This window comes from Amia ocellicauda, chromosome 4 (assembly GCF_036373705.1).
Source record: "Amia ocellicauda isolate fAmiCal2 chromosome 4, fAmiCal2.hap1, whole genome shotgun sequence".
Lineage (NCBI taxonomy): Eukaryota > Metazoa > Chordata > Actinopteri > Amiiformes > Amiidae > Amia > Amia ocellicauda.
The window spans coordinates 1973845-2001517 of record NC_089853.1 but is presented as its reverse complement, the minus strand read 5'-3'; the positions used below and the strand labels follow the sequence as shown (position 1 = coordinate 2001517).

The 27673-nt window shown below is 38.6% G+C and overlaps 1 protein-coding gene across 4 annotated transcripts; it reads right to left on the bottom strand.

Moving 5' to 3' along the window:
• Positions 1–566: 566 nt before the first annotated feature.
• On the bottom strand, positions 567–20429 carry far1 (fatty acyl CoA reductase 1). 4 transcript variants are annotated; one of them, XM_066700451.1, is made up of 13 exons: positions 20298–20429; positions 15061–15177; positions 13659–13874; positions 13152–13327; positions 12571–12750; positions 11029–11206; positions 10280–10324; positions 9961–10088; positions 9511–9578; positions 8250–8421; positions 4855–4984; positions 4039–4166; positions 567–3596 (listed from the first exon to the last, which is right to left on the bottom strand). In XM_066700451.1, exons 3-13 carry the CDS (start codon positions 13845–13847, stop codon positions 3434–3436), a joined length of 1557 nt encoding a protein of 518 aa, XP_066556548.1. In that variant the 5' UTR covers positions 13848–13874; positions 15061–15177; positions 20298–20429; the 3' UTR covers positions 567–3433. The 4 variants fall into 4 exon arrangements, with proteins under 4 accessions (XP_066556548.1, XP_066556550.1, XP_066556549.1 ...); XM_066700453.1 differs by lacking the exon at positions 20298–20429 and adding an exon at positions 19842–20162; XM_066700452.1 differs by lacking the exon at positions 15061–15177.
• Between the last annotated feature and the right edge of the window lie 7244 nt (positions 20430–27673).

Sequence of the window (27673 nt, the reverse complement as noted above, 5' to 3'; positions counted from 1 at the left end):
AATGACATGTTGTATTTATTTTAAAGGACAGATTAATAATTCACTTCAGGAACTATAAAGGCCAAGTCCCTCATACAGTTCAAATATGTTAACTAACCCTTGCCTCTTACTTTCAGCATGCGTTCTCTTTTTTGACTGACTGTGAACAAACTCATCAGTAGAGCGAGTACTTTGTGAACGTGCTGACAAGACCGCGATTACAACACTTACCTGAAGTACATAAATTAAAACCCTTCAAAATTGAACATAATAAATCAGTTAAAAAATAAATAAATCGTGAAAATCAACACTTGCTCATTATGATTCAATCATTAAATGCTATTAAATACTGGCCTCATACAATGGGTCAACTTGATGCCATAAGCTGCAATTCAACTATAAAGGTGTACAAAATATCCATTATACAGAGATATTTGAATCACATCTTTTGACTACATTTCTATATATGGTTATTTGAACATTATTAAAATGATATATTATACTAAGCAATAGTTTTAAACAAAACATCAAGGCAACTAAGTTCATATGTAAGCTAGAGAAAATCAAAACAGCATAAACAAAACAGGGATTTTGCTAAGTTTTTATTTTATTTTTTTTGGTTTACAAACAAAGGCACCCATAAATTTTCCATTAACAATGAAGGTCCAGCAATAGTCTCTTTTTATTTACCCATTTTACATCACTAAAGATGGCAAACCAGAGCTTTTCTATTGCAGTTGAATTGTGTACACAGCAAAAACAAAAGGGGGATACATTCATTAAATGATTTGGGCACTACACAGTAATAAATTAGGCAGGATACCTATACTGTACTGGGGCAAGAACAACATATTACAACCACTTTGCAAGCAAAATAGGGTTAAACCATACTTAACACCCCCGTCCTCACCCCCACCCCACAAGAAAAAAACACTTACTGAAAAGAAAAAATACAGATCAGATTTTAGTGTTTAATACACATGTGTAATGCCCTCTATTTTTGGATACTAGTATTAGCTTTGGGGAAAACTCCAAATTACAGCTACTTTTCATGGTTGATTCTTAATGGGATGTAAAGACAAATCAGTTGGGATTTACAGTTTACCAAATCACAATCTAATTTCTTGAGAGAATTAAAAATGTGCAGGTTCGCTCAGTTATACCAAGGGAACAACAATGCTTTCAATGCAAAAGGTATCAAATCATTGTTTCGTCTTCGATAAAGCTTCCAACAGGGTCAAATCGTTACTGCCTGGAGGATTGCACGTTTATGGTTTTTAACTCTGAAATTATTTTACACTGGCAAAATAATATGGGGAAACTGAAAGAAGAAAGTTATTTGACTGGAAATGATTCTTGCATCCCTTTCAGATATGGTCCCCCATCTTATAACTAAATACACAAAAATGACATTATACTTCAGGAAAAAAAAAATGTATATTGATGGATCAACAATATTCTGAATATGCAAATTAATTGCCATTCGGAAATTACACAGTAGTTAGCTTTGAGCATTTTTTTTTTCTTCAGTTGTGCAAATATTTAGGCTGAGGAAGTAGAGTAGTATTTACATTCTGAAACACTAGCTTTAGGAGGTCTAGAAAAGTTACCATTAATCAAAGAAAAAACATCTCAAACAGGATCGCAAATAAATTGATATAATGAATGTTATGAAACAACTGATCTACATGGTGTTACATATTCTGTAGATGTGGTTAAGCTGCAGATGTACAGTATCTGAAAATAAGAACTGGCTCTTAATGAAGAGGGTATAGGAATCTTCCAACAAGTTTGTTCTTATAGTTTACTTGAACATTTTTTTTTCCTTTTTGTAAATAAATACATCACTTCATATTTTTCTAAGCACAAAAATAAAAGTTTCTTCTATAACTCAGCTTTTGAACAAACCTCTCTAATTTTAAAGTTGATTCGTAACTACCTAAATAGAGTTTTACACAAACCGGTTAGAAAACATAGATCTGTTTTTTTTGTTTTGTTTTTAACATCAGAAAAAATAAAATAAAATCAGGCACATTTCACACACCTTTCAAATGTCTTTTAGCATCTACACATACCCAGACTAGTTTTATATCATTGTTAGAACAAGTAAATGAAAGCTCTGCTTTTGCAATATATCATAAGTACATTAAAATGGGAGGACAAAGCCCAATATTCCCTCTTCCAGAGTATTACAAAGTGAAACGCTCACAAATATGAAAAAAGACCAAACTTCCATTCTATGATTTTTGACTATGTACATTGAGTAAGAGGAAGGTAAACATGGAGAGTAAAAGCTAAAAATGCCACTACAAATGGTCTCAAACTTCAAATAAACATGTAACCATCACCACTACTCATATTAATGAGGGGGCAATATAAATGTGACAGACAATTAAATGTAATGAAACAGGGGAAGGTAATATTTCTTCTGTCAATCAATGTTTAACGAAATGCTCTCAATCTGTGCTTCGATGTTCTAGTTAAGTGCTTTGAAGATGACTGAATCAGGGAGCGGATACAGACGCTTCCTGGGATTTTGGATCAAGTCCGAATTTGCAAAGAGAAGACTAAATGCCCACAATAAAGCAGCTTGAACTAATCACTTGCAGGAGATGGGGGTTACTGATCTCTAAATAAAAACAAGGGAAATCAAGACAAAATTATTTTGCTTAGTAACAGCTGTGTAACCCGAGCAACTCTGCTATAAGATCTATGGTCGTGCGTTTCAATACGTTTGGTGAAATTGCCCAGAATTATAAGAAAAGAAAATCATGGTAAATTGGGAAGATTAATTTGGAGGATTGAAGGAATTGGGATTGTTAAATAGAGAAATGTTTAGGTGGTGGTTTAAATAGAGCTTTAAAATTGTCACCAAGCTGTGAAAACAATGGACAAAGCAAAATAATATATAAAAATATTGGAATACATGGAAAAGCAAACAAAATCAACGAAAAAGGCTGACTCCATATTTAGGCACTGACTCATGCATCTCATCCACAGTACGTTTCGGTTACACACAGAAATTGGAACCGAAATATATTGCCATCAGCAACCCCAATCCCGTGGAGAAACGAGAGGGTGGAGAACAGGGACCACTGCCACCTTCAGCAAAGCAGCTTTGTACTTCACGCTTATGAAAATGAAAGTTGTTTCCTGAAGTCCACACTTCTGTAAATACTGTAAATTCAGTATTCAGGTTTACACCTATACTTATGTTGCCAGGACACTGATAAATAGGTTACAGGGCACTTCCAGGACCTTAAAGTTTACTCCAAATTGTGTTTTCTACATGTAATGCTGAAGGTCAAGTTATAACTTACATAGAAATACAGATAACACAGAAAAAATGAAATGTCACATTGTCAGTATACAGACGATACCGACACCGACATCCGGGCTTTGTAAAGCATTCGATCAAATGCATAGCTATCAGGGTGGCATAGTGTGGCTCTTCTTAGTACCTCATGGTACTGGATGCTCGAAAGTAGGACAAAAACTTGAAGCACAGACTGACCACGAAATACCAGATGTTTCTCGCCATCTGTGACCGTGCAATAAACACCCTCCAAATCAAGACCACCAAGATGGTATTGAAAGCATACCGGATGTTTCTCAGTCTGAAAGATAAAGAGGAGGGGGAAATAGAAAATGACTGATTAGAGATATACAACACACAAACGCAGACCTTTCACATTTTGCTGTGAAAGATCTGAGATTCTACACTGACAATGCTGCAAGAGAGACCAAATTAATTACAAATCCAATACCGATCCCACACATAGGAGTCTGTTGGTAAGCAGTACGTACCGAGTCGGCTGAGTATAATTAAATGGTGCCATTTCATCCAACGCCACACTTAATATTTTGGTCTTCAGTTCCAAAATAACAGTGGGTTAAAATATCTTGATATACACCATAACCACTATATTGTGAAATGTAAACTATATATTATTTTACCAAATTTTCCCAGTGGAAGATATTCAACACTTTAGGTTTTCCTGCTTTGTTTTCATTAAGTATATGATCATGTTGAACCAGACAAAGTGTATGACCGCTTACTTGTTCAGATGTTTCCGTGCTGCAGGAAGTCCAGAGAGCTCTTCATTCAGCACATATTTTTTGGTTCCCATGCAATAATTCTCCATGTACTCAGCCCAGTGTAACTGCCTGACATCGAAGTTAAAAACCTGAACAAGAAAATAAGATTTGTTATGGAAATTAAAAATGTCAAAGGCACAAACATCAGCGTCCATGGAATTCCCAGGTGGAATCTTGTTCTATAAGGACAATCTGCAACTCATAATGCTTTATAAAAGTATCTGGTTTAAAAATGTGTTTGAACATGAATATATATTCAGACAAGGTATCTGTTTAATTCCACCCCCACCTCCCCTCCCCAAAGCTGGAATTAATAAAGATTTCAGATTTTCAAAATCTTCAACATCTATATTCCACAATGTTTGTGTAACGTTCAGATTACAAAATAACCACTTGTTCGAGTATAAAAAAAAAAAAAAGCGTTTTTCTTTCAAACACTGAGCATTTAATTATACAAATAAATGCAACCCATAGTTCAATGCAGATTTTGCACAGTCCACAGACTCGGCTGCCTTCAGACACAATGATTCCATTCATATAAAACAAGCCCCTTTATATGCAATTTGTGAATTTCTCGATTGTCCAAGAAGTGGTCACTCACGCGAGGCGTCTAATTATGCATTAGAGACCAACAACATTTCACATTTGCAACTGTCATTTGTTGTAACTTCATATGTATTTGAGTATAAAAGTTCTACATGCAGACAGACTTAGAGCTCTCTAGCATTGTGATTTGAAAGGAAGGGACACATAAAAAAGGTTCACAAGTTTACGTACCTTCTTGTCCTCCGTGTTCAGCTGGTTCAGAAGCATGGTGGTGTTCTCAGTGTTCCACACCCAGGAGTGGCTGGTGAAATATTCCAGCAGCATCATGGCTTTGTGGAGGCGGGTGATCGTTTTCATCATTCTAGATCATGTCAAGTTACACAGAAGCAAAATGCATCATAAACAGTAACAAAGCGAACACCCCAATTCTCCATTTCACCAATCCAGGGTGGATGTCTTTTAAATAGCTATATAAAATCTACAAACAATTCTGCACCATCTTCTAAACATACTGGATTCTGTTAAGACGCTCCTAAAATGTGCTTGCCATGACAGGAATCAAAGCGTTGACTTGCCTATGGTAAGGAGGTGAAATCTATTGCGCACACAGCTGTCAAGTCTCAAATGCAAAAATGGCAAAGTTATGTAATTAGTGTGCAAATCAATGTCTGTTATGTTTAAGAAATACAGAATTGGGAGTTTTTAAAATGTAAGAACTAAATATAGTCACACACAGAACAACTGAAATGCTGGTAAATTGCAAACCATTAAAAAAAAAACAAAAAAAACTATTATTTAGGAAAAATGGGGGGAAAAAATATGATAGTTTACTAGAGCGTTTACTTCAACTACAAAAAAAATCACCATGGAGAATACTATATTCAATAACAGTGAATCCAGTATTTTGAAAATTGAAACAGACAGGAGGTGCACAGCTATTTTATTTATTTTTAAAAAGAGCTTTTTATGCTAGTAAATATTATAAAGCTGGACTGGTTTACTGGAGCTAGTCAGTTTTACATACAGCCTTCAGAAAACAAATACAAATCAATGCTCAAGGTATTCCTGTCCCAACTTGACATCTGTGTTTTCATGTCCAAGACTACATATAAAGTGACACTATGCTTAAGAAACATATACACCATGTCCAGTGGAAACAGGAAGACCTGTAAAAAGTTGGAGAGAAAGTGAACCATTTCAAATGTACTCATATTTTATGCTAAAATGCCACTGATTTATTTAAGACGCATGTTAATTTGATTGGCAAAATACACTTTCCTTGTTCACTTCCCCTCCAAAATACACTCCCATTCTCATGGACCTCAGTTACAAATAATACTAAACTGCAAACATCTGTGAAATGATTGTAATGAAACAATGTGAACATTTTTCTAGTCCTTCCAAATCAGCAAACTCTACTCAAAAGCCCCCCTTTTCAATGCGTGTTATTTCTTTTGAAAGGTGACCAATCCCTTACATTTCAAGAGGGGGGCAGAGCATGAAGGGAGGATGGGGGGGGAAAATGATGTACACATTCAAACAATGCAATACAAACGAGGGGACATGAGTTAACAAAACAGCATCCCTGAAAACATTCATCCTTCATGTTTGCTCTGCTTAGTTATTATAATTTAGAATGCATTGTCAGGTTTTAAATTACTACATTTGGGCCTATGTTTCTATCTAGAGGTGATTAGAAAAATGTAACTAAAGACAATGGGAGCTGTTGATTGCTGCAAATTGTGATCGAGATATAGGTTTGCCTTGCCATGGACAACTGATTTTTCATATCAATCAGCGCTCTTTTCATTGAGGGCGGCCAACAGATTGCCAACATGCTTGAAAATCATTTGCTTTCTTAAGAATAAGGTTGGACTGATACCACTTTCTACAAGACACTTCTCACTTAACTCTAGTACCTAAATCTGAAATGCAGGGTTTCACAAGTTAAACAGGCAATCAGTTTTTAAAGTACTCATGATAAACAACTGTTATTCCCATATGGTGCTGCCACCTTCAAATATACTGCAGCACATTTTATTAAATAGTGCGTCATTCCTTAACCAGAGAATGGATTTCATCAAGTGAATTTCCTTTGTTCAAGTCAGATTCAGAGACAAATTAATTTAACGTCTTTCTATAGCAGTTCTATAATTATAATACAATTAATGTTAACAGTACTACTGTAATTCCAAAGAAAACAATTTTTTCCTAGATATTCGATAGCTAAGACTTCACTATAAACTGGTTTCTTTTTTCAGATACTATTAAAAGCTTTTCATTCTTAGTGCGCAATTTTGCATGGGTTTCATGAATAACTCAAAAAAGCAATACACTTGAACCCGACAAATAATAAGCAAGACATAGATTTTACATATATTAGTCAAAGTCAAATGCTTTCCTGTACATAAAAATGTATTAAAACCAAGAAGTAGGAATCTCTTCTGTGGCCAATCGATTTTTCCTTTCTTAATAATCTTAGGCGTAGTCGGTGAACATTAATTGAAAAGGTAGCTAAACCAAGATGGTGTCCTCTGTACAAACAAAGTCTCTGGTATTGGTCCAAAAAAATATAGAAGGCCAATAAAAATCGGGAAACCAGCCAATATTATCAAATGCTTGGTATCCTGTATCAGTCAAACCCTACTGAAGAATATGCAAGTCCCTCAGAACAGTGCCAGATTGAAAGAGGAGGAGAATGGCACTGTAGCAGATAGTTTTGAGGTCACGCCTGAAGACTTGATGGCATGGCTTACTTAAGGAATGGCTTCTGTGTTACTTTGACCCAACAGAACCAACACGGGGAATGAAATGGCATTAATTTGCATCACCAAAGTTCAATCTGATCACACTCAATGCAAAACAATTCAACTGCATGGTTTTAGTTACTTCGTGGGAGATTATGGTTCTTTGTCCAGTTCTATTCCCACAATGCATTAGTTTAATTATCGGACGACAAAGCCATATTCGACATGCTCTCTCTTAGGAAGCGAAACCATTCCCATGCGTCATTTCACAGCAGTGTTAACAGCATGATGCCAAGTCCAATGCCATGAAGTCAAGCAATCTTTGCTTGCCTCCTCCACCACTACAAAACCAGCACCAGGGTGGACTGCAGCACTGTTCACCTTACCGGGGTTTCTGACCTGTCAACCTTAGATACCCGTCATAGAGTAGTGCAGGCACTGTGTGACTGACTGTGGTCCAGTACTGATTCGTAAAGGGGTTGGACCGGAGGTTAACATTGGGGCGCCTGAAAGCCTGTTCTAAGGGGTTCATCTTGAAGGACACATTTACATAATACTCTGCAGAAAAAATATATCAGAGCTTTAAACATGAACAGATTTAAAAAAAAACAAAAAAAAAAACAGGCCATACAGGTAAGAATGCAGAACCATGGCAAGTGGATTGTCACACCACCTGTAGGAAGCTGATCCTTCAAAAGAGGATTTGGTCTCTTTTGGCAGTGTTATCTGCCCAATTCAGAGACATTGTTCATCCTTGTGGTTATACATCCTTACCCCTATGCATCATCAGACACATGAATACAACAACATTGGACTGCACTGGAAGGGCAAATGGGCTGAAAGGATAATACAACAGTGGGCTAAGCAAGTCACATTTACCTTGGTGTTCTTCCTGTTATCCTGAGGTAGAGATCATATAGGAATGCTGGTGCCTTATGGCTTACAGCAATCCAGTACTGATAGATAAGGTGATTGGATGTGAGATTAACATTGGGCCGTCTGAAGGCCTGCTCGAGAGGATTCCTCTTGAAAGTGGATATAACATGGTACTCTAAGAGAGAAAAATGTTGCAATAGTATAAAGTTTTCAAAGTATCTCTAGCCTCAAGTTTGGAGAAAAAAAAAAAAAAAAAGATTGCACTTCATATTGTTAAGCATAAAACACGTTGAGTCATTGTTTAAAGCAGGGCAATAATATTCAAGTAAATGCAGAGGTTTGAATCTCTAACATACAATGGACTTCACACCCTCACTGCTAGGAATAGTTTGAGTGAGAAAAAAGCTCTGTAGAGCAACAACATTAAACATTACGTAGCATTCTTTAACAAGTATTTTTTAAGGGTCATTCAGGGAACACCAAGAACAAGATCCGACTAGGTACAAATAATAACTCACTTATTTGAATAGGACCTTTCATTTGAACTAACGATGCGATTGTTCAAAGCCTCTGGGAAAATAAATAATTAGAAGCTTTTAGGTTTCTAAAAGGAATTGACCTATTTGTACTGCAAAAGAGTCTCAGCCAAAAGCTTTACAGCCCTTAAATGGGAGAGCAATTGTATACACCAACTACAAAAAGTGGGACCTCCTGGAACATTCTGCACTTGGTGCTACGATGCCGATGAGTCTTGAGTGAAACCTCAAGATAAAATCCCATTCACAGGTCTCCACAAGAAACTCAAGTGTAAAGCAGGGAAATTAAAAGAATAGTTTATTTATTTGATTGCTATAGCATACCTGACTAAGAACACACAGAAAGCCATCTGGAAATGTAACTCAGCAGTTTCCTCTCACTGTGTAAGCAATTTATGCAGACCAGGTGAAAGGAGCAGATGGCCGAGACATGGCTCTCACAGGCCTGCACTGTCCTTCACTCTCTTGTGGGACAAATTTGAAACTGGGTGTTGGTGTGAGCTGGAAACTACATCTCTATTTGTTTTTTGTTTTTTAAATTAAGGATTCATAATTACAGATTCACACTCATTAAAAGTGATCCATAACCATATGGAAGTTTACATCCAATGCAATGGCCATGACAATTTAATTGTTTTCCTTTGTTGTATTGGATAACTTTGTTAGTTACTCATTAATCTAGTTTATATTCTTTTCTTTCAAAATTGTAGATGAAAATGTTTCCATACCGACTTCACCCCAGTGAAAAGGGTTAACGCCTCCTGTAGTGCAGTTGTACACAAGCACACTTCTGGGTCTACAAAGACAAGCAAAATTGCACATTACAGCAAGGCCTTGCATTTACCATTATACTAGCATTGTGCAATATTACGGAAACATCTTCTCGGTGGACAGGAAGGCATTCAATTTTTTGTAAATTAAATATTTGCTTCATGGGAAAGCAAAGTATATACAGCACTGTCATTTCACATTTAAACATTTATTTAAACTTAACAAATATTAAAATATCACTATAGTCCATTATTAATATGCTGTATACAAGATAATGTTCATTTAGTTTGTGACTCATATGAATTAAGTTAAGGGTAGTATATTTTATAAGCTCTTGAGCCCTCTTTAGTTTTGGGGTGTTAGATGTTTTAGGCTCAAACAGTTAAGAATAAAGGTTTAATAATCACCTGGTGTATCTGTGAACTCCAGAGTACCAGGCCGCAGCCAGTGTGGTATTGATGACCACGTCCACTGGGACCAGGTCTGCCACTGCATTGTTAGAGGCCCTCATCGTACGAAGGATTCCTTTACCAGCCTACAAGCAACACAGTACTGCAAAATCAGCCATTTCAAGGACATTGTTGGCATTCTTGAATGAAAAGAATTAAGACCCATTCAAACTGCTGAAAAACTTCCAAAGAATGATTTAACTAAAGTTCTCTTAACTGAAACCTCTAAGACAAAGAGGGGGAAGAAGACCATACGAGAGCCAAACAACATACTCACAGCAATGAATATTCCACTAGGTCCATTGAAATTATCAATCCAACCCTATAATAGAGAGGAAAAAAAAAAAAAGTTTCTCAGATCTCCAACATGGCATGCCTGTAATAACATGCAGTCATTAAAGGGTGCTATACAGAAACACAAATACCAAACAAGATATGCAAAATCCTGCGTCAACTTCTCACATTGTGCATCATGCACAACGAAGGAACTTTCCATCTTTTCAAGTTTAGAGTCAGTGGGGATTTCCCAGTAATCCCATTGCCTAAAATAAAATCTTATTCAAGCATGTTTCATGTACATTGTCTGGGACAATCAATATGGATTAAAGAATAGATGCAACATTTAAAATGTTGCGTTTCTTTAGTGCTCTAATGCAGTCCTTCTTGGTAGACAAATGTCAGATTGCCATCCATTTCGGGCAATGGATGGCTTCCCTTGTATCCCAGAGAAGGCTGGACTGGGGTAAATAAACACCGAGGGCAAAAATAAGAGTTAAATTGGTCTGTAAGTAAGCCTACATCGTGGGGTTTTATCACTGCACTATAATTGTACATTTCCTTTTCCTGATGCTGACACACAGTTGATGTGTCAACACTTTCAAATTTTGTTTCCTCCAGCTAAATTGCCTACGACAGCAAGTTGTATTTTACATAGATTGTGTTAAGAGTTATAGTAAGAACCTGTTCATTTGGTTTATTAAATGTAAATTGTGCTTTCCCCCCCCCAATTTTCTTCAGTATACGTACCGGAAATGGCTCCTTCCAGCTCGCCCCCACAATAGAGGGTCTAATGATTGCCACATTCAGGTTCCCACATTCCTGCTGAACAACATATTCTGCCAGAGCTTTTGTATAGGTGTAAGTGTTAGGCCTTTCGCCAATAAGTTTTGGTGTAATTTCGTTAATTAGTTTATCATCCATCCACCTGAAAACAAGAAGTATTGAATTATTACGGAGATTAATATTACATGGCTACATTTTTTTTTTTTTTAAATGGAATTAAATCTGGGAAATATGTAAGCCAATAAAATTAAGAACCTTTAAAGAATTTCACATTTCATTCTTTAAAACCACAGCTGCAATCCTTTGCAAATTTAGCAAGACAGAGAAAGAAGATTGGTCAGGGGGGGGACTGGGGGGGGGGGAAGCACTGGCGCTCAACCAAGATTGTTTACCGCTGATGGATTTCTACCATGTAAAACCATCTCTTTCAATCATGTAAGCAGTTTTGATTATTTTCTGAAGTGGCTTGAATATTGATTTGTTATAACGATAATGGAAAGACTTTTAATAGACTTCAGAGTAATGTAAGAGTTTGAAAAGGTAAAACAGGACAGTAACAAATTCAAATGTCTTGGTTAGCTGCAATGTCTATAATTAATAGTGTTGCTAAATTAAGTTTAAAGTGCTACTGTGCATCTAAAAGGGATTCTACTGAAGACAATATGTAGTCCCTCATGAAACAGAGGTGAGTGTGGCCAAAAACAATCAAAACAAGCTTTAAGCTTATCAATTCAATGATTGTTACATTAAAATTACATTGGTATTGTGTATTTATTTTTTTATGAAGTATTAAGTACCCGATTCAATCTTTGTGAATGCAAAACCAACTGTAAACAATAAAGTAGATCTAGGTTCTTTAATACTTATACTTATTTTCAGTAGATCTCTGTGTGCTGGGACCAAAACAAGAAACAAGATTTAGCTACAATAGCCTAAAAATCTAGTAGATCTACTTGACAGTAAAGCAAGGATACATCAACTTACTGATGAATGTCACGTCATTCCATAAGAGCAAAAGAAACAAGCAAAAGAAAAGCAAACAAAATGAACATATATGGTCTGCATCTGTGTAATTGGTTTTAACCACAAAACTAAAAAAATATAGAACAGCAATCATATAATAAAATAAATAAATTGAAGTGGTTAAATCTTTGAACTGCAACTTTAGAGCATCAGCAAACACAGAAAGGCCAGTGCACTTAAATCAACATACTTGATATGAAAAGGAGATGTAAAACACTTTAAAATACTTCCTCCATTCCCAGCTCTGACACGTCCCCTTCAGAAACCGTTTTGGCAAAGGAAATGTATAAACAACAGATCACAACTGAAGATACAACAGTGACGGACTGCTTTTAAAACAAAGCTTCACATGCTGCATATTGAGTGAAGAACAATTTTATAGGGGGGGGGGGTTAGGGTTAGGGTTAGGGGGGGGGAGAAATAGAAAATGTGTTTATGTAAAATCTCTTCAATGAACAAGGCAGGGAAAACATTTCAACTTACTCCAAAGAGTCGATTAGCTTCTTATAATCTACTGGAGGAGGGTAGACTACTTCCTCAATCAGCTTTCGGTTGCAGTTTGCATAAGCCGTTGACACATGGATGAGAACCTCAAGGTTTTTCATTCTGTGAGCCAGGGCAATGAGTTGTTGGGTAGCCAGGACATTCAGCTGCACCGCATCTCTACAAAAGGAAATGTAAATCAAATGAATATTGGAGTACGAAGAAAAAAAGAGCAATCCATATGCTTCAGAATTACTCCTTTAGATGCATCAAATTAGGTTAATCAAGTTAGGTGGTGGGTGTGAAAAATGTAAGTACATGAATAAATCCCCTAGAACCTTTGTTGGGCAATTAAAAAAAAAAAAAAAAAACTTATTTTGGATTTTAAACAAGGGAATCAGAGACAAGACGCATAAAAGGAAGCAGCTTTTAGTAGAATACAACTGTGCTCTGCAAAAAAAGGCGAAATGGTTATAATGTAGTGAAATGGGTGGGAACCTCTGCTGCAGGCTATCTTGTAGCATTGTCTTGTCATGCTGTGTAAAATGGTACCATAGCAGAAAGTGATTACAATTACTCACTTCAGCGGCTCATTGAATCGGACAGTTGCAGCACAGTGGAAGACTATGTTAATGCAGTCGGCGAGCTTCTCTTGGTCTTCTTTGCTCAGGTCAAGTTCAGGCTGCGTCAGATCACTACTCACTGCAACAATTTTCTCTGGGAAGTTTGGCTGCTCATCCCTCAACCGGTCGAACAGCTGAGACACAACAGATATATGAAAAGGTATAATTATAGAAGATACTTCAACTGTGTAACTTGGTATATTTAACAATTGCAGTAAAATGCCCACAGTACAACTGGCGCACATTCGACATTTAATTAAAGCAAGGCACCTAACAGTGGAACAGATCAATGAGATATTGCTTTATTCCCACAGAAAATACAGTCAGGTGTTTTGTGATTTGTGCAAACACAGCAATCCAGAACAGCTGCAAGCAGCACTGAAATACCCATATAGCCAAGAAAAAGAAAATGTAATTTGTGTTAACCTACTGTAAACACTCAATTTTTCTTCTACTCCTGCCTACCTTGCAGTTGACCATCTCGGCGATGCGGGCTGCAGGAGCCTGGCCCGCTTTCTGCCGGACCAGCACGTACACTGTGCTGACAGCCGGACAGGATCGCAGCAGCTTCTCCAGCAGGACTTTGCCCATGAAGCCAGTGGCTCCTGTGATGAGAACGTTCTTCCCCTCATAGTATTTAGGAATTGACACCATCCTGTTCCTTGAGAGCCTGTATTACTCCTGAAGGGGGGAGAGACAGAAACAACAAAATAACACGAGTAACATAATTCACTGTTCACTTCAGAATAGACAATATACACCGATCAGCCATAACATTATGACCACCTGCCTAATATTGTGTAGGTCCCCCTTTTGCTGCCAAAACAGCCCTGACCCGTCAAGGCATGGACTCCACTAGACCTCTGAAGGTGTGCTGTGGTATCTGTCACCAAGACGTTAGCTGTGCCCATTGTAGGCGCTTTCGGCAGTGGACAGGGGTCAGCATGGGCACCCCGACTGGTCTGCGGCTACGCAGCCCCATACGCAACAAATTGCGATGCACTGTGTGTTCTGACACCTTTCTATCAGAACCAGCATTCACTTTTTCAGCAATTTGAGCTACAGTAGCTCGTCTGTTGGATCGGACCACACGGTCCAGCCTTCGCTCCCCACGTGCATCAATGAGCCTTGGCCGCCCATGACCCTGTCACCGGTTCACCGCTTTTCCTTCCTTGGACCACTTTTGATAGGTACTGACCACTGCAGACCGGGAACACCACACAAGAGCTGCAGTTTTGGAGATGCTCTGACCCAGTCGTCTAGCCATCACAATTTGGCCCTTGTCAAAGTCGCTCAGATCCTTACGCTGCCCATTTTTCCTGCTTCTAACACATCAACTTTGAGGACAAAATGCTCACTTGCTGCCTAATATATCCCACCCACTGACAGGTGCCATGATAAGATTATCAGTGTTATTCACTTCACCTGTCAGTGGTCATAATGTTATGGCTGATCGGTGTATAAAAGCCTCAAGCACTGACTGCATCGAAATGGTATGCAAATTAAATAAATCATCATGTAATTCTGTTTTTATTCCCACTCGAATTATCCTTTTCCCAGCCAGAATAACTGCATAAAGTAAGTAGACTATGAATGAACTCCCTCCTGCCTACTGTACCTGTAAAGCACTTTCCGAATTAGAGCTATATACAAATAAAACATGAACAACTATGGTAGTATATTATAATATTACCACTAAGCAGGCAGGCCAGCTACTGATTACTTGAAGTTCATCTCTGACTTGCTGATAATCCCAGTTTAGATGGAGTGGGAAAACACAGATAACAGTCAGTGTAAATACATTTTATTTTTAATAAATTCATGCAATACAAAACAAACTTGCAGCATGCAAAAGACAAAGTCTTACAGAGGGAATGTCCTGGAAATTCAGCTTGTCTAGTACCGTCTAGAGCAGTGGTCCCCAACTCTAGCTCTGGAGATCCTCTATCACTTTGTTTTATAGGTCACCCTAAATCAGCAATTTCTAAAGACAAGGAACACAAGCGAGTTATTAACCAATGAAGCAAGTCAACCAAGAAAGCTCTTGCATTCATAGGCTGAATGTATTCAGACAATTGCTCCAATGGTTTATAAACGACTGAATTTACTAAAAAAAAACTGCTTAACTTGATCAAAATGAAATCCTTCCAGGGGCTAGGATAGAGGCTCTCCAGGAACAGGGTTGGAGACACCTGCTCTAGAGTTACTGAGTGAGTGTAGCAAGTGCCTAAATTGAAGAAAAAAAAAAATAGCACAAGCTTTTTAACTCAACTTTCTTGTATGTAAAATGATTAATAAAATAAAAAACATCTTCCAAAGACATTACATAACTGTAGTTAACTGATGACATTTTAACTTGATATTTTCCAACAAACGCAGCACAGATCCTGACATTTCAAGAGGGTGGTGCTATATAAAGCAGTAAAACCATCTCTCCTTCAAAAGGCTTGTGAACTTTACATTGTTTATAAGTGGTTATTGCATTTAACGCACTGTCATGCTGACTAGTAAAATATCAGGATCTAAAAGTAAAAAAAGCTTTGGATGAGGTTCAGAAAACTGATTTAACTACACACGAGAAATGCATTTTAAGAATATTATATTTAGTGACTGCAATGGTTTGAATTGAATGTTGCAATCATCTTTACAGAATTTACAGGAACAATGTATTTACTTTTGTTATCCAGCTTTTCGCATGTAATAAGGCAGCTATTTTATTTCAATTTTCCATTACGATTTAGTTCTGGGTTGATTAATCTGACTGAACCAAACAGGCATTCCTAATCCCTTCGGTTTGTTTTGCGTCGGATCAGTTTAATAACATGGAAAAAAAAGTTAACATTAAATAATCAGTAACATTCCACTAGAGACTATTTTAGAAATTAAGAATAATGAAAATGCTTTATTTGTTGTTATCATTTCACATGGTTGTAAAACAACCCACCAAGATGACAAGACAAGATAGCAACCAACTAGTACAACATAAATATACACTAAAAACCACTTCCAGAACCATCACTAAAGACATTTAAAACACCTATATCTGGACTTCTAAACTTACGGCAACCATTTTAGTAAAGCTCGCTGACTATTCTTAAGAAGCAGTTTTGCTTTCGTCAGGACTCTTCTGCTGAGCTTCACAGTTTTATTGAACAGTCATGTGAAGATATTTTACCATCCTCAAATTGTTACATGCATTCAAAACTATGAAATCCTGAAGTGTCTAATCCAGTTTTCTGTTTCAAAGACAATGTATACATTTTAGATGGAACAGATGAATGCTAAAGAAACAAAAGCTAGCTTACAAAACAAACAATCCTGGTTACAGTAGTTCAAGGTATAGGTTGGTAGTGGTTGTAAACAGCTGTCCGTGTCCTGCATGAGATGCAGACATTTGCAGGTACTGTAGTGCTATTTTCGCACTGTCATTTTGGTCAATACAGTTGACATTGTTTTACTGCATAACACTTTCCTGCCAAGTCACAACAGCAGTGGGGATCATATACATGCCAATTCCAAGCCTCAGCAAAAAAGACTGTTGTGAAAACGTACAAGAGGCTGGAGATATGCTGAATGAAAACAAAAGATAGACAGGCCTTTGATAATATATTTGGTGTATATAAACACAAGAACAAATATGTATATAGCTTTAATAATATTAAAACATTACATAAGGAAATGTTTTCTGTAAAAATCTGGAAAATAATTGTCCTGTAATTTAGTCCTGTAATGATTTTTCTTGCAATATGCATGACATCTATGGTTTTGTACACCTAATATGAAGGATTTTCCCATGAAGAATGCAGGAATCCAATCATGATTAACAAAACACCCTTTTAGTGATTGGTTACTACAGTAAGAGTGAGGTAGCATTCAATACTATGCAACATGGCACAAAACAACCAAAAGAGCAATCAAATATTAATGAGTGACAGTATACTTCCAGCACTACACTACTGCAAAGGGACTCGGGGCTTGTACACTGCCTTGACTTAAAGCAGAGAAAAGCACTGCATTTCATGGCTCCAGACCAGCTGGCAGAGGTAAGCAGATGCCCCTTGACTGCTTGTAGTACTCTGTCATTTATATCTGCATTATTTATTGATGGAAGACACTGTGTAACTATTAATCTCAATGGATCTTCTCCTCTGGGACAATCCAAGAAGGGCTGCCAGATATTCAAACCTAAATGAATTGATATCGCTTTAAAAAATTCACCTCCTTCTGACATTTTCCAAAGATATGATTTTCAGACAAAGTGCCCTAAAATGTTACAAAAATGTCCCTAGCAAGCAATAAGGACTGCAGTCCAAATGATGAAACGCGCTCCATCGCAAAAAACGAAAATCAATATAAACAAATGTCAATTCCTGCTCCTTAATGAGATTGACACATTACAGATGAGGTCCAATAAAGGGATTAAACAAACAGTGACTGGCTTTGAGGTAAAAGAAATACATCTGACTGATCTGGACTTACAGTAGACAATCAGCAGTGGTGTAACACTATGCTAACGAGTGTCACCTGGGACTCTCATGGTAACAGCAGCTAGGCTTATGTAGGCTCTTTCTTTGTTATTAAGTCCAGGGTCAGTTATTTTCAACTGACGGAGGCCTAAAACTGGGCTTGAATTCCATACGCAGCTCAGCAGTTCTTTTGGTGTGGAAATAACATATATGGTATCATCTCAGGATGAATGTAACACACCTTTGTCTCAAGTGAAACAATCAAATGGGCACCTCTGGAAGATTCTGACAATATATTTTGATAACAGAGGTCCTAGCACGCCTCAAAAGGATCATCTCGCTTTACATTTCATCTGAGAAGGAGGTAACTGACCGAGAAAGATATAAAATATTAATTCCTTATTCATTTAATTTATGGAAGCTATTTATAAAAATACAGTATTGTATTAAATTTAGGGCAGACAGAAGGAGCATACTCACAACACTGACATTTGTATTATTTCAGTATCTCACACAGGTCTTAACATCAGAACGCAATGCTTATTTGAATATTACATTGGTCGCAGTTGAGGACAATTTGTCATTCTAATTCTGAATCAACAGATAACACGGATGAGAGAGCAAGGACTGTAATTCACATTTAAAAGTGTAACAAAACCGGTCACTATCACGGTTACAGTAGAAACCATTTAAGCCAGTAACACAAAGACATCAGCCTGATTAACTTTAAAGGTCAGGGAAGCCACACACAGACATGAAAACACAAGGAGAAACATGTTGAGGTTGCAAACTTTTTTTTGTTGTTGTTGTGTTTTTGTTTTTTAATAAAGTAAATTATGTTTTGTGAAAACACTTCCGAAATACTACCCAATACTTTTGATAGGCTAGGTGTTATACATTAAGTCCTTAAGTCCAAAAAGCTGATGTATTTTGACATTGACATATTAAGACAGAATCTCATTTAATCGCTGGATAACAACAGTCATTCATAAAACTCAAACTAGCATAGCATCTTCAGAACTATCAAGCTATCAATAACCCCAAGTTTTAAGTAATTCAGAATTCGAACCATTGACCTAGACCCCCACACCCACTCTTGCATAACTGCCTCAAAAATAATGCAAAAGTTAATAGTTAAGAGGGCTCCTGATACTCTGGAGCCCTGCATTTTGAACAAGAACATTAAAAAAAAAAAAAAAAAAAAAAAAAATCCCTGTAAAAAGTTGACACTATTACAGAAATTCTTCAAGGTGGTGTCCCTAAAATAAATATAAAGATACACATATGGGCATATACAGAATTAGTTCATTCTTATCAACTAGTTATTGGAGGTAATTTGCATAAAATGTACATTTCATTTACAACGTCTTAAAACGTCTATTGCTTGGAAAATGAAGGTGGGGACACGATACCAGAATTAAACAATTCAACAATCCCTACAACACAAATGACTCCCGGGCCAGACTCGCTATAGGAAGCGCTATGCAAGCACAGGGTATGTTACAGACGTAACCCAGTCAATCAGCCAATGAAAAGATAATCCCCCTGCTTAGAAAATGTGAACAACTGCTTCTATAAGTCTATAACACTTCGTCGGATTTAATGTCCAAGGTCGATGAAATGGGATTACATAAACCAAGTAATAAATGCACGCGTTTCCAAAATAAATACATTTTAAAAAAATGTAAAAAGTCTAAAATTAGTACTGCAGATTATAATCTGATCAATGCATTACATTGAGATTGAAACTTAATGTCGCAATGAAAATGTGCATCTTTATTTTTAAACCACATACAGGAGACGCGGGCTTTGAGCTGCGGTGGAGCCGCAGTGACCCGAGCCGGAGCTGCGGGAGAGACCGGAGCCGCCTGCGCACGTCATCGCTCTCCGCGCAGATCTGCGCACAACTGCGCACAACCAGCACGCAGTCAGACTCTCAAACTGACAATCTGTGCATCCCAGAAATATGCGTGTTTAGCCACACAATCAATCCTGACTCCGACACAACTAAGCTTAAAGAAATCGCAGTGTCACAAAAAAGAATCACTACTAGGCTTAACTGACCGAGGAGAATCAATTCCAGCAGAACCAACTGATCTTCGCTTTTAATGCAGGTTTAATAAATGAAAAGCACATCAAACATGAGGGCATAAAGAGAAAGTAACTAAGGAAAGCCCATTACCTTAATTAAGCAAAGCCTGCCACGGCCACACGCCTGAAGTTACACCCTGGCGCTGGAACTTTATATTATATTAGTTTTATATTGCACTGGATTTGCACACAAAGGCTGCTACGGAGCGCAGCGGGTGATTTGCAGTGCGCCACGGCTCCGTCTGCACAGCTCACCCGCCGCCTGCGGCAGCCCTGCGCACCGCCGGTCTCGCACGTTTCCGAAACCCCCGACGAAACGCACGGATTTTACATCCCGGCCCGGCGAGGCAGAGCCGGACCCACACCCGGCCTCGCGTCTTCACAGCGGGCAGCGAGGCGCCAGCGAGGCCGGCGGGCTGCGAGAGCAGCCACTTCCTGGAAACACGGCCCCGCGGCTCAACCGCCGCAACGAAGACGGGAGCAGCTGGACATGCGCGCACATCGCCGCAGACGCGGGGAAAGTGCACTAGAAAACGTGTCGTCGTACCTGAAATAATGGGCCTGTGCGCGCAGGGCTCGTCTCGTCGGCTCTCCAGTAACTCCGCAGCCCAGCTCTGTGCGCCACAGCTCCGCCACAGCGTCGATCAGCCAGCGGCTCAGCGCGCAGGACAGCTAATCGAGCCCGAGCCACCCCGCCCCGGCAGCGCCGTCTACGCAGCACATCCTCGCTGAGGCGGGGGGGCAACAGCACACATGAGGCAGTGCTGGAAACGATGATCGATCGATCGATCAATCAATCAATAATCTTACTAAGCCTGTAAGGTGCCTGATTTATATATGCATTGCAGTTACATAGATGGAGAGCATTTTAGTCATTCATATCATATAATATAATAAAGTACACACAGGCTTGTTTCCTCTATTAAAAGATGCACAAGGAAACACCTATTATATGTATATTTTCTGCATAAAGACAAAAGAGTAGATCTGCTGATCTGCATCATAAACTGATGTTTGTATTACCAATGCAAATGTTGTACGTAAGCACACAATTCCTGTAATATCCTTCTTAGAAAACATACGAAGAGAGCAAATAAAACTTCACCCGACAGCACCCATGTGCCACCAGTAGGATTTAGTAGATGAGTGAGCAAATCAGTGATGGTTTGTTCTAGGTAGGGTAAGAAGTCTCTGTTTCCCTTCATCTTCATAATTATTTTTTGGAGGGTAAGTACAGGAAACATGAGGCAGTGCTGAATGTGAAATAGTACGTCACCATCATAAATAATTAAACAAACAATCAAATAAATAATCTTACTAGGCCTATAAAGTGCCTGGTATTCATATGGATTTCGGTTACATAGCTGGGGCGCATTTCATCAGTCGTTAATATAATACAGTACATAAGCAATGCAATCTTCAATTCCAGCTGACTCTTGACATTATTTTCAGCTGCCAGACATAACATTTAGGCTGCCTGTTTGTAAGACTAACTTGATTAACACGTTTATGAGTCATAAAGACACCTAGACATTTCAGGTTTGATCAAGTTTTATTTTTATTTATTTTTTATTTTTTTATTTTAAGTGCGTCTTTAAAGAGTACCTTCAGGCTGCAATATAACTAATAAAGCCAATGTATAGGATCTGCACATAAAACAATGAACTCTTGAATTTCACAATTATCTTATACATATAATATTATCTTATTATTATTTTTAACATTTTGTTTCAACTTCAATAAATTAAATAAATAAATGCTTAAGTAGTTTGGCTTGAGATCAATTTGGACGCTATTAAGATAGCTCATGAGTGCGGTTTAGCAGATCAGTAGATGGAGACGGATTAATTCAGTACTGAGTGATATCTGGGGGAAATGGAGGACAGAAATGCGCCATAACCACACTGTATAAATATGACACAAGGTGGTGCAATTTGTACTATATTTAAAACATTTTATTGAACTAACTGCACTAAACCTTTCTAAAACCTGAAGAAAACACCTTCACTGCAATAAGTATGGCTTAAGCATGTTTATATTTAGAATATCTCCATTACATATACATGAACTATATATATATATATGACAGAATAAGCATCACATCTGCATTATAAACTTGTAAACATAATATAGAGTAGTTCATTAAAAAGTTAAAGTAATCAATGGGTTATACAGTGAAACAAAGTATATCGTTCAATGTCCCACAACTACAATACATGAGATGCAGTACTACGATATGTTTGAACATTGAGCATGTTGCAGAACACGGTAAACACAAGGTTCATGAGATTTGATCTTGTAGGAAGTGGGAAATAGCAATCTACACGAACTGTGAGGTGTGAATTGATTATTCTTCAGGAGGTAGACTTCCCCACTATCGTTTTTTCTTCCTATGGATCCACAGCCTTAGAGTGAAAAACAAAATATGAGAAAAATAAAAACCACTCTCATGAATGGCTTAGAGATAAGTCAACACTCACATTAGTACATAAAAACACCAAAGAATCCCTTGGATCATATCAAGCTCCTGCTGTGGGGATGTGAGTGGATACAGTATGTGCATGATGTGTTTTTAAATTCCATATTCTTTGTTGCTAAATAATGTAGTTTTTTTTCTACGTCACTACTGATTCATGGTTTGTGTCATTCAAAAGTCCTTCATGTGCATAACTCTGTTTGTTATGTAGACAGGCATCTAGAGCTGCATAGAGAATTAACTTGTTGTTTGTAGCCCACGTAACAGAGAGTTTCCATTTTATGTTCAATAAATCAAAGGACAGCGTAAAAGAATCAGGCATAATGGTGGCTGACCTGTACCCACTATACCTTCACTACAAGTTTATTAAGAGGGGCTGAAACAGAACTGCATCTAATATATCTATTTTGCAATCCAGTTACAAAAACAAATACTTTAATGCAAGGTAAAGGACCATGGCCAGTTATTCCAGAACAGAGATGAAGGGAAACAGCCTTCCTGCCCCGCCTAGAACAAACATTCATTGATTTGCTTACTTGGCTACTAAATCCTGCTGGTAGCAGTAGGGTGCTGTCAGGTGAAGTTTTATTTGCTCTCTTAATATGTTTGAAGGACACTACAGGAATTATGTGCTTCAGTACAACACTTGTATTGGTAATAAAAAAACATCAGTTTCTGAAACGAATGGGATGCATCCCTATCAGCAGATTTACACTTTTGTCTGTAAGCAGAACATATACATTTAAAATGCATCTCCTTGTGCATCTTTTAATACAGGAAACAAGTGTGTGCTGTACCTATAAATCAATTACAATTACTGATTATATTTGATTAATAAATTACCTTTATGGTTTGTAAACTGAGTTTATGGCTTTTAGGTATTTATAATTTCCTTAGAATAGTGGGCAACATAGGTTTTCAAATTCTGCCCCCTAGTGTCCTAAGGGCTCCACTTGGCCAGATTCGTGCTTGTTCAGCATAAATGCCCAATTCCACAACAGGAAAGAGTCCAGGGCCTTCAGAGTTAGCCAGATACCTTTCAGGATAACTTGACAGAAGTCTGTCCTTTTCCGTTCTTCGAAGCAAGCTTAAAGTCCAGCTGAGTAAATGACTATAGCAATCTTTAACCTGCTCCAGCGCAGGCTAACTGAGAGATAGCCGGATCTATGCATAAAAGCTAGTGCTTCTACCCAATGAGAGCATTTGACATACACCTCCAAAACACCACCTCCTTAGAGATCAAGGAACAATTTCAGTTAGAATAGACCAGGGTATGCATTGTCATTGTGACACATTTATTTATTTGTTTGTTTAGATTGTAGATTTTTTGTCAGCACTTAAAAAAGAGGCAACCTATAATCTTGTTGAAAAGTCAGTATCTATTTATACATGTTAATTAATATATTATGATTGGAAATGCAAATAAGCATGTGTTTTAATAATGCAATAATGAATGAACATGTATTATTTTGGTGAACTGTATGAATATAGAGAATATAAGTAGCACAATATAATGTAGAATTGGTAGATCTAAGAGGGCTTTATTGCTCTTTAGCCGGTGAAGCCATGGTCTCATTTTCTGTATCCAGCTCCTGCCCATCCTCCGTTTTCAGTGCCTGCTCTGTTCTAACACAAAGAAAATGTCTTTGATCACATTAAATCACATTTATTTTTCTTAGTTTATATACTGAGTATACTTCACTTCTGCAGATATCTTTATTTTAATATAAGTGCCTTTTTGATGCCCATATATAATATACACTCACCTAAAGGATTATTAGGAACACCTGTTCAATTTCTCATTAATGCAATTATCTAACCAACCAATCACATGGCAGTTGCTTCAATGCATTTAGGGGTGTGGTCCTGGTCAAGACAATCTCCTGAACTCCAAACTGAATGTCTGAATGGGAAAGAAAGGTGATTTAAGCAATTTTGAGCGTGGCATGGTTGTTGGTGCCAGACGGGCCGGTCTGAGTATTTCACAATCTGCTCAGTTACTGGGATTTTCACGCACAACCATTTCTAGGGTTTACAAAGAATGGTGTGAAAAGGGAAAAACATCCAGTATGCGGCAGTCCTGTGGGCGAAAATGCCTTGTTGATGCTAGAGGTCAGAGGAGAATGGGCCGACTGATTCAAGCTGATAGAAGAGCAACTTTGACTGAAATAACCACTCGTTACAACCGAGGTATGCAGCAAAGCATCTGTGAAGCCACAACACGTACAACCTTGAGGCGGATGGGCTACAACAGCAGAAGACCCCACCGGGTACCACTCATCTCCACTACAAATAGGAAAAAGAGGCTACAATTTGCACAAGCTCACCAAAATTGGACAGTTGAAGACTGGAAAAATGTTGCCTGGTCTGATGAGTCTCGATTTCTGTTGAGACATTCAGATGGTAGAGTCAGAATTTGGCGTAAACAGAATGAGAACATGGATCCATCATGCCTTGTTACCACTGTGCAGGCTGGTGGTGGTGGTGTAATGGTGTGGGGGATGTTTTCTTGGCACACTTTAGGCCCCTTAGTGCCAATTGGGCATCGTTTAAATGCCACGGCCTACCTGAGCATTGTTTCTGACCATGTCCATCCCTTTATGACCACCATGTACCCATCCTCTGATGGCTACTTCCAGCAGGATAATGCACCATGTCACAAAGGTCAAATCATTTCAAATTGGTTTCTTGAACATGACAATGAGTTCACTGTACTAAACTGGCCCCCACAGTCACCAGATCTCAACCCAATAGAGCATCTTTGGGATGTGGTGGAACGGGAGCTTCGTGCCCTGGATGTGCATCCCACAAATCTCCATCAACTGCAAGATGCTATCCTATCAATATGGGCCAACATTTCTAAAGAATGCTTTCAGCACCTTGTTGAATCAATGCCACGTAGAATTAAGGCAGTTCTGAAGGCGAAAGGGGGTCAAACACAGTATTAGTATGGTGTTCCTAATAATCCTTTAGGTGAGTGTATATTGCTTGTCATTGACTACATTTACCTACCTGTTCACTTTGGCTCAAGGAAGTAGCTGAAGTAGCTTTCTTCCAGCACCTGTACAATGCCCTAAACCTAAAGGGTGAAAGGAAGCAGCAGCCGCTGTACTTCACTGACTTTTTCTGTAAAGTGTGTCCTTTCCACAGGCGAAGGTTTAGGGAGGGACGGGGGGGACACGTCCCCCCCAATGTTGAGAGAACAATAATGTGTGCCCGGCTCCATAGGCATAGTGGACATGTCCCCACCAAATTGGAAACCAAACCTACGCCACTGGTCCATACCCTGCATCAGTGCGCCAGTACCCAGAACACTCCATGGATTTTAGGAGATGCTGCAACAGCACTGACTTGTTTCAATGGCATTTTGGCATCATGAAGGTGCTATAAAGCAAATTAATAGACCGATCAGCCATAACATTATGACCACTGGCAGGTGAAGTGAATAACACTGATAATCTCGTTATCATGGCACCTGTCAGTGGGTGGGATATATTAGGCAGCAAGTGAACATTTTTTCCTCAAAGTTGATGTGTTAGAAGCAGGAAAAATGGGCAGCATAAGGATCTGAGCGACTTTGACAAGGGCCAAATTGTGATGGCTAGACGACTGGGTCAGAGCATCTCCAAAACTGCAGCTCTTATGGGGTGTTCCCGGCCTGCAGTGGTCAGTACCTATCAAAAGTGGTCCAAGGAGGGAAAAGCGGTGAACCGGTGACAGGGTCATGGGCGGCCAAGGCTCATTGATGCACGTGAGGAGCGAAGGCTGGACCGTGTGGTCCGATCCAACAGACGAGCTACTGTAGCTCAAATTGCTGAAAAAGTGAATGCTGGTTCTGATAGAAAGGTGTCAGAACACACAGTGCATCGCAATTTGTTGCGTATGGGGCTGCGTAGCCCCAGACCAGTCAGGGTGCCCATGCTGACCCCTGTCCACTGCCGAAAGCGCCTACAATGGGCACGTGAGCATCAGAACTGGACCACGGAGCAATGGAAGAAGGTGGCCTGGTCTGATGAATCACGAGTTCAAGGTGTTGACTTGGCCTCCAAATTCCCCAGATCTCAATCCAATCGAGCATCTGTGGGATGTGCTGGACTAACAAGTCCGATCCATGGAGGCCCCATCCCCAACTTACAAGACTTAAAGGATCTGCTGCTAACGTCTTGTTGCCAGATACTACAGCACACCTTCAGAGGTCTAGTGGAGTCCATGCCTCGACGGGTCAGGGCTGTTTTGGGACCTACACAATATTAGGCAGGTGGTCATAATGTTATGGCTGATTGGTGTATACTGCTTAAACACAAACAGATAGCCAAGGGAGACATGTTTTTATTTTATTTTATTTTTGGGGGCTCTTGATTTATCATTTCAGGATCACTGTGATGTGTGGATGATTTCTTTACAGTGATGGCATTACCCTTGTAATTTTATACAGCAGGGCTATTCGGCTATATTCTTACGGGGGCCAGATTTGAAAAACGTTATTGTCAGGGGGAGCAGACATTTTCTACCTACAATTACTCTTGATAGGTCCATTATAAAAAACAGTGCAAACACAATTATAAGCTTATAATGCACATTTATTCCTAATACACGTATTATGTTACACTTTTCTTCTTAACATAAACATGCCCAAGGTTTTCCCTTCGAATGCGAGAAGCTGCTCTTTTTTTAAACAATTGTTTTATAAACCACTTTTATCCCATGTATCACACATTTTCTTTGTAACATAACTTTTAAACATGTTATGTTTCTGCTTTTTTAACACACAGGTGTTTCACTACTAATGGTGCTGTTGTACCCTTGAGCAGGTACTTCACTTAGATTGCTCTAGTAAAATACCCAGCTGTATAAATGGGTACAAATGTAAGTTGCCCTGGATAAGAGCGTCAGCTAAATGACAATAATAATAATAATAATAATAATAATAATAATAATAATAATAATGGGAGAAATTGCACTTTTTAGGTTGGGCAAGAGTTAAGCACAAAGGAGGTCAGTGCAACTCGCAGGCAGTGATGAAGATTCGCTGTGCAACAATATGTTCAGTCCAAACCTTCACCCAGCCCACAGACTGAAACGCAGCCTCAGGTGAGCTGACACCTGCATGGCACTATAGCTCCAGCTGGAGGCAGCGCTCATCGAGTGGCATCAGCACCTGTAGCACTGGATCAGTAGAGAACGGGTCCCTAACAAACTGCATGGTCTCTGCTGGCAAATTAAACTCGTCAAATCTCATTGAAATGTTAGTTTTCAATTCATCTATAAACTCCAACATTACGGGGGTGATCTGTGCTGATGATAATGTAATATAGTTGCGAAGTGTAGGGAAATGGAGCATTTTATTTGGGCACACATCAGAAGAGAAAATAACTAATTTCTTCTGAAAAGCAGTCAGTTTTCAATCATGTCAATAACTGTTTTATCCCTCCCCTGTAGTCCCAAAT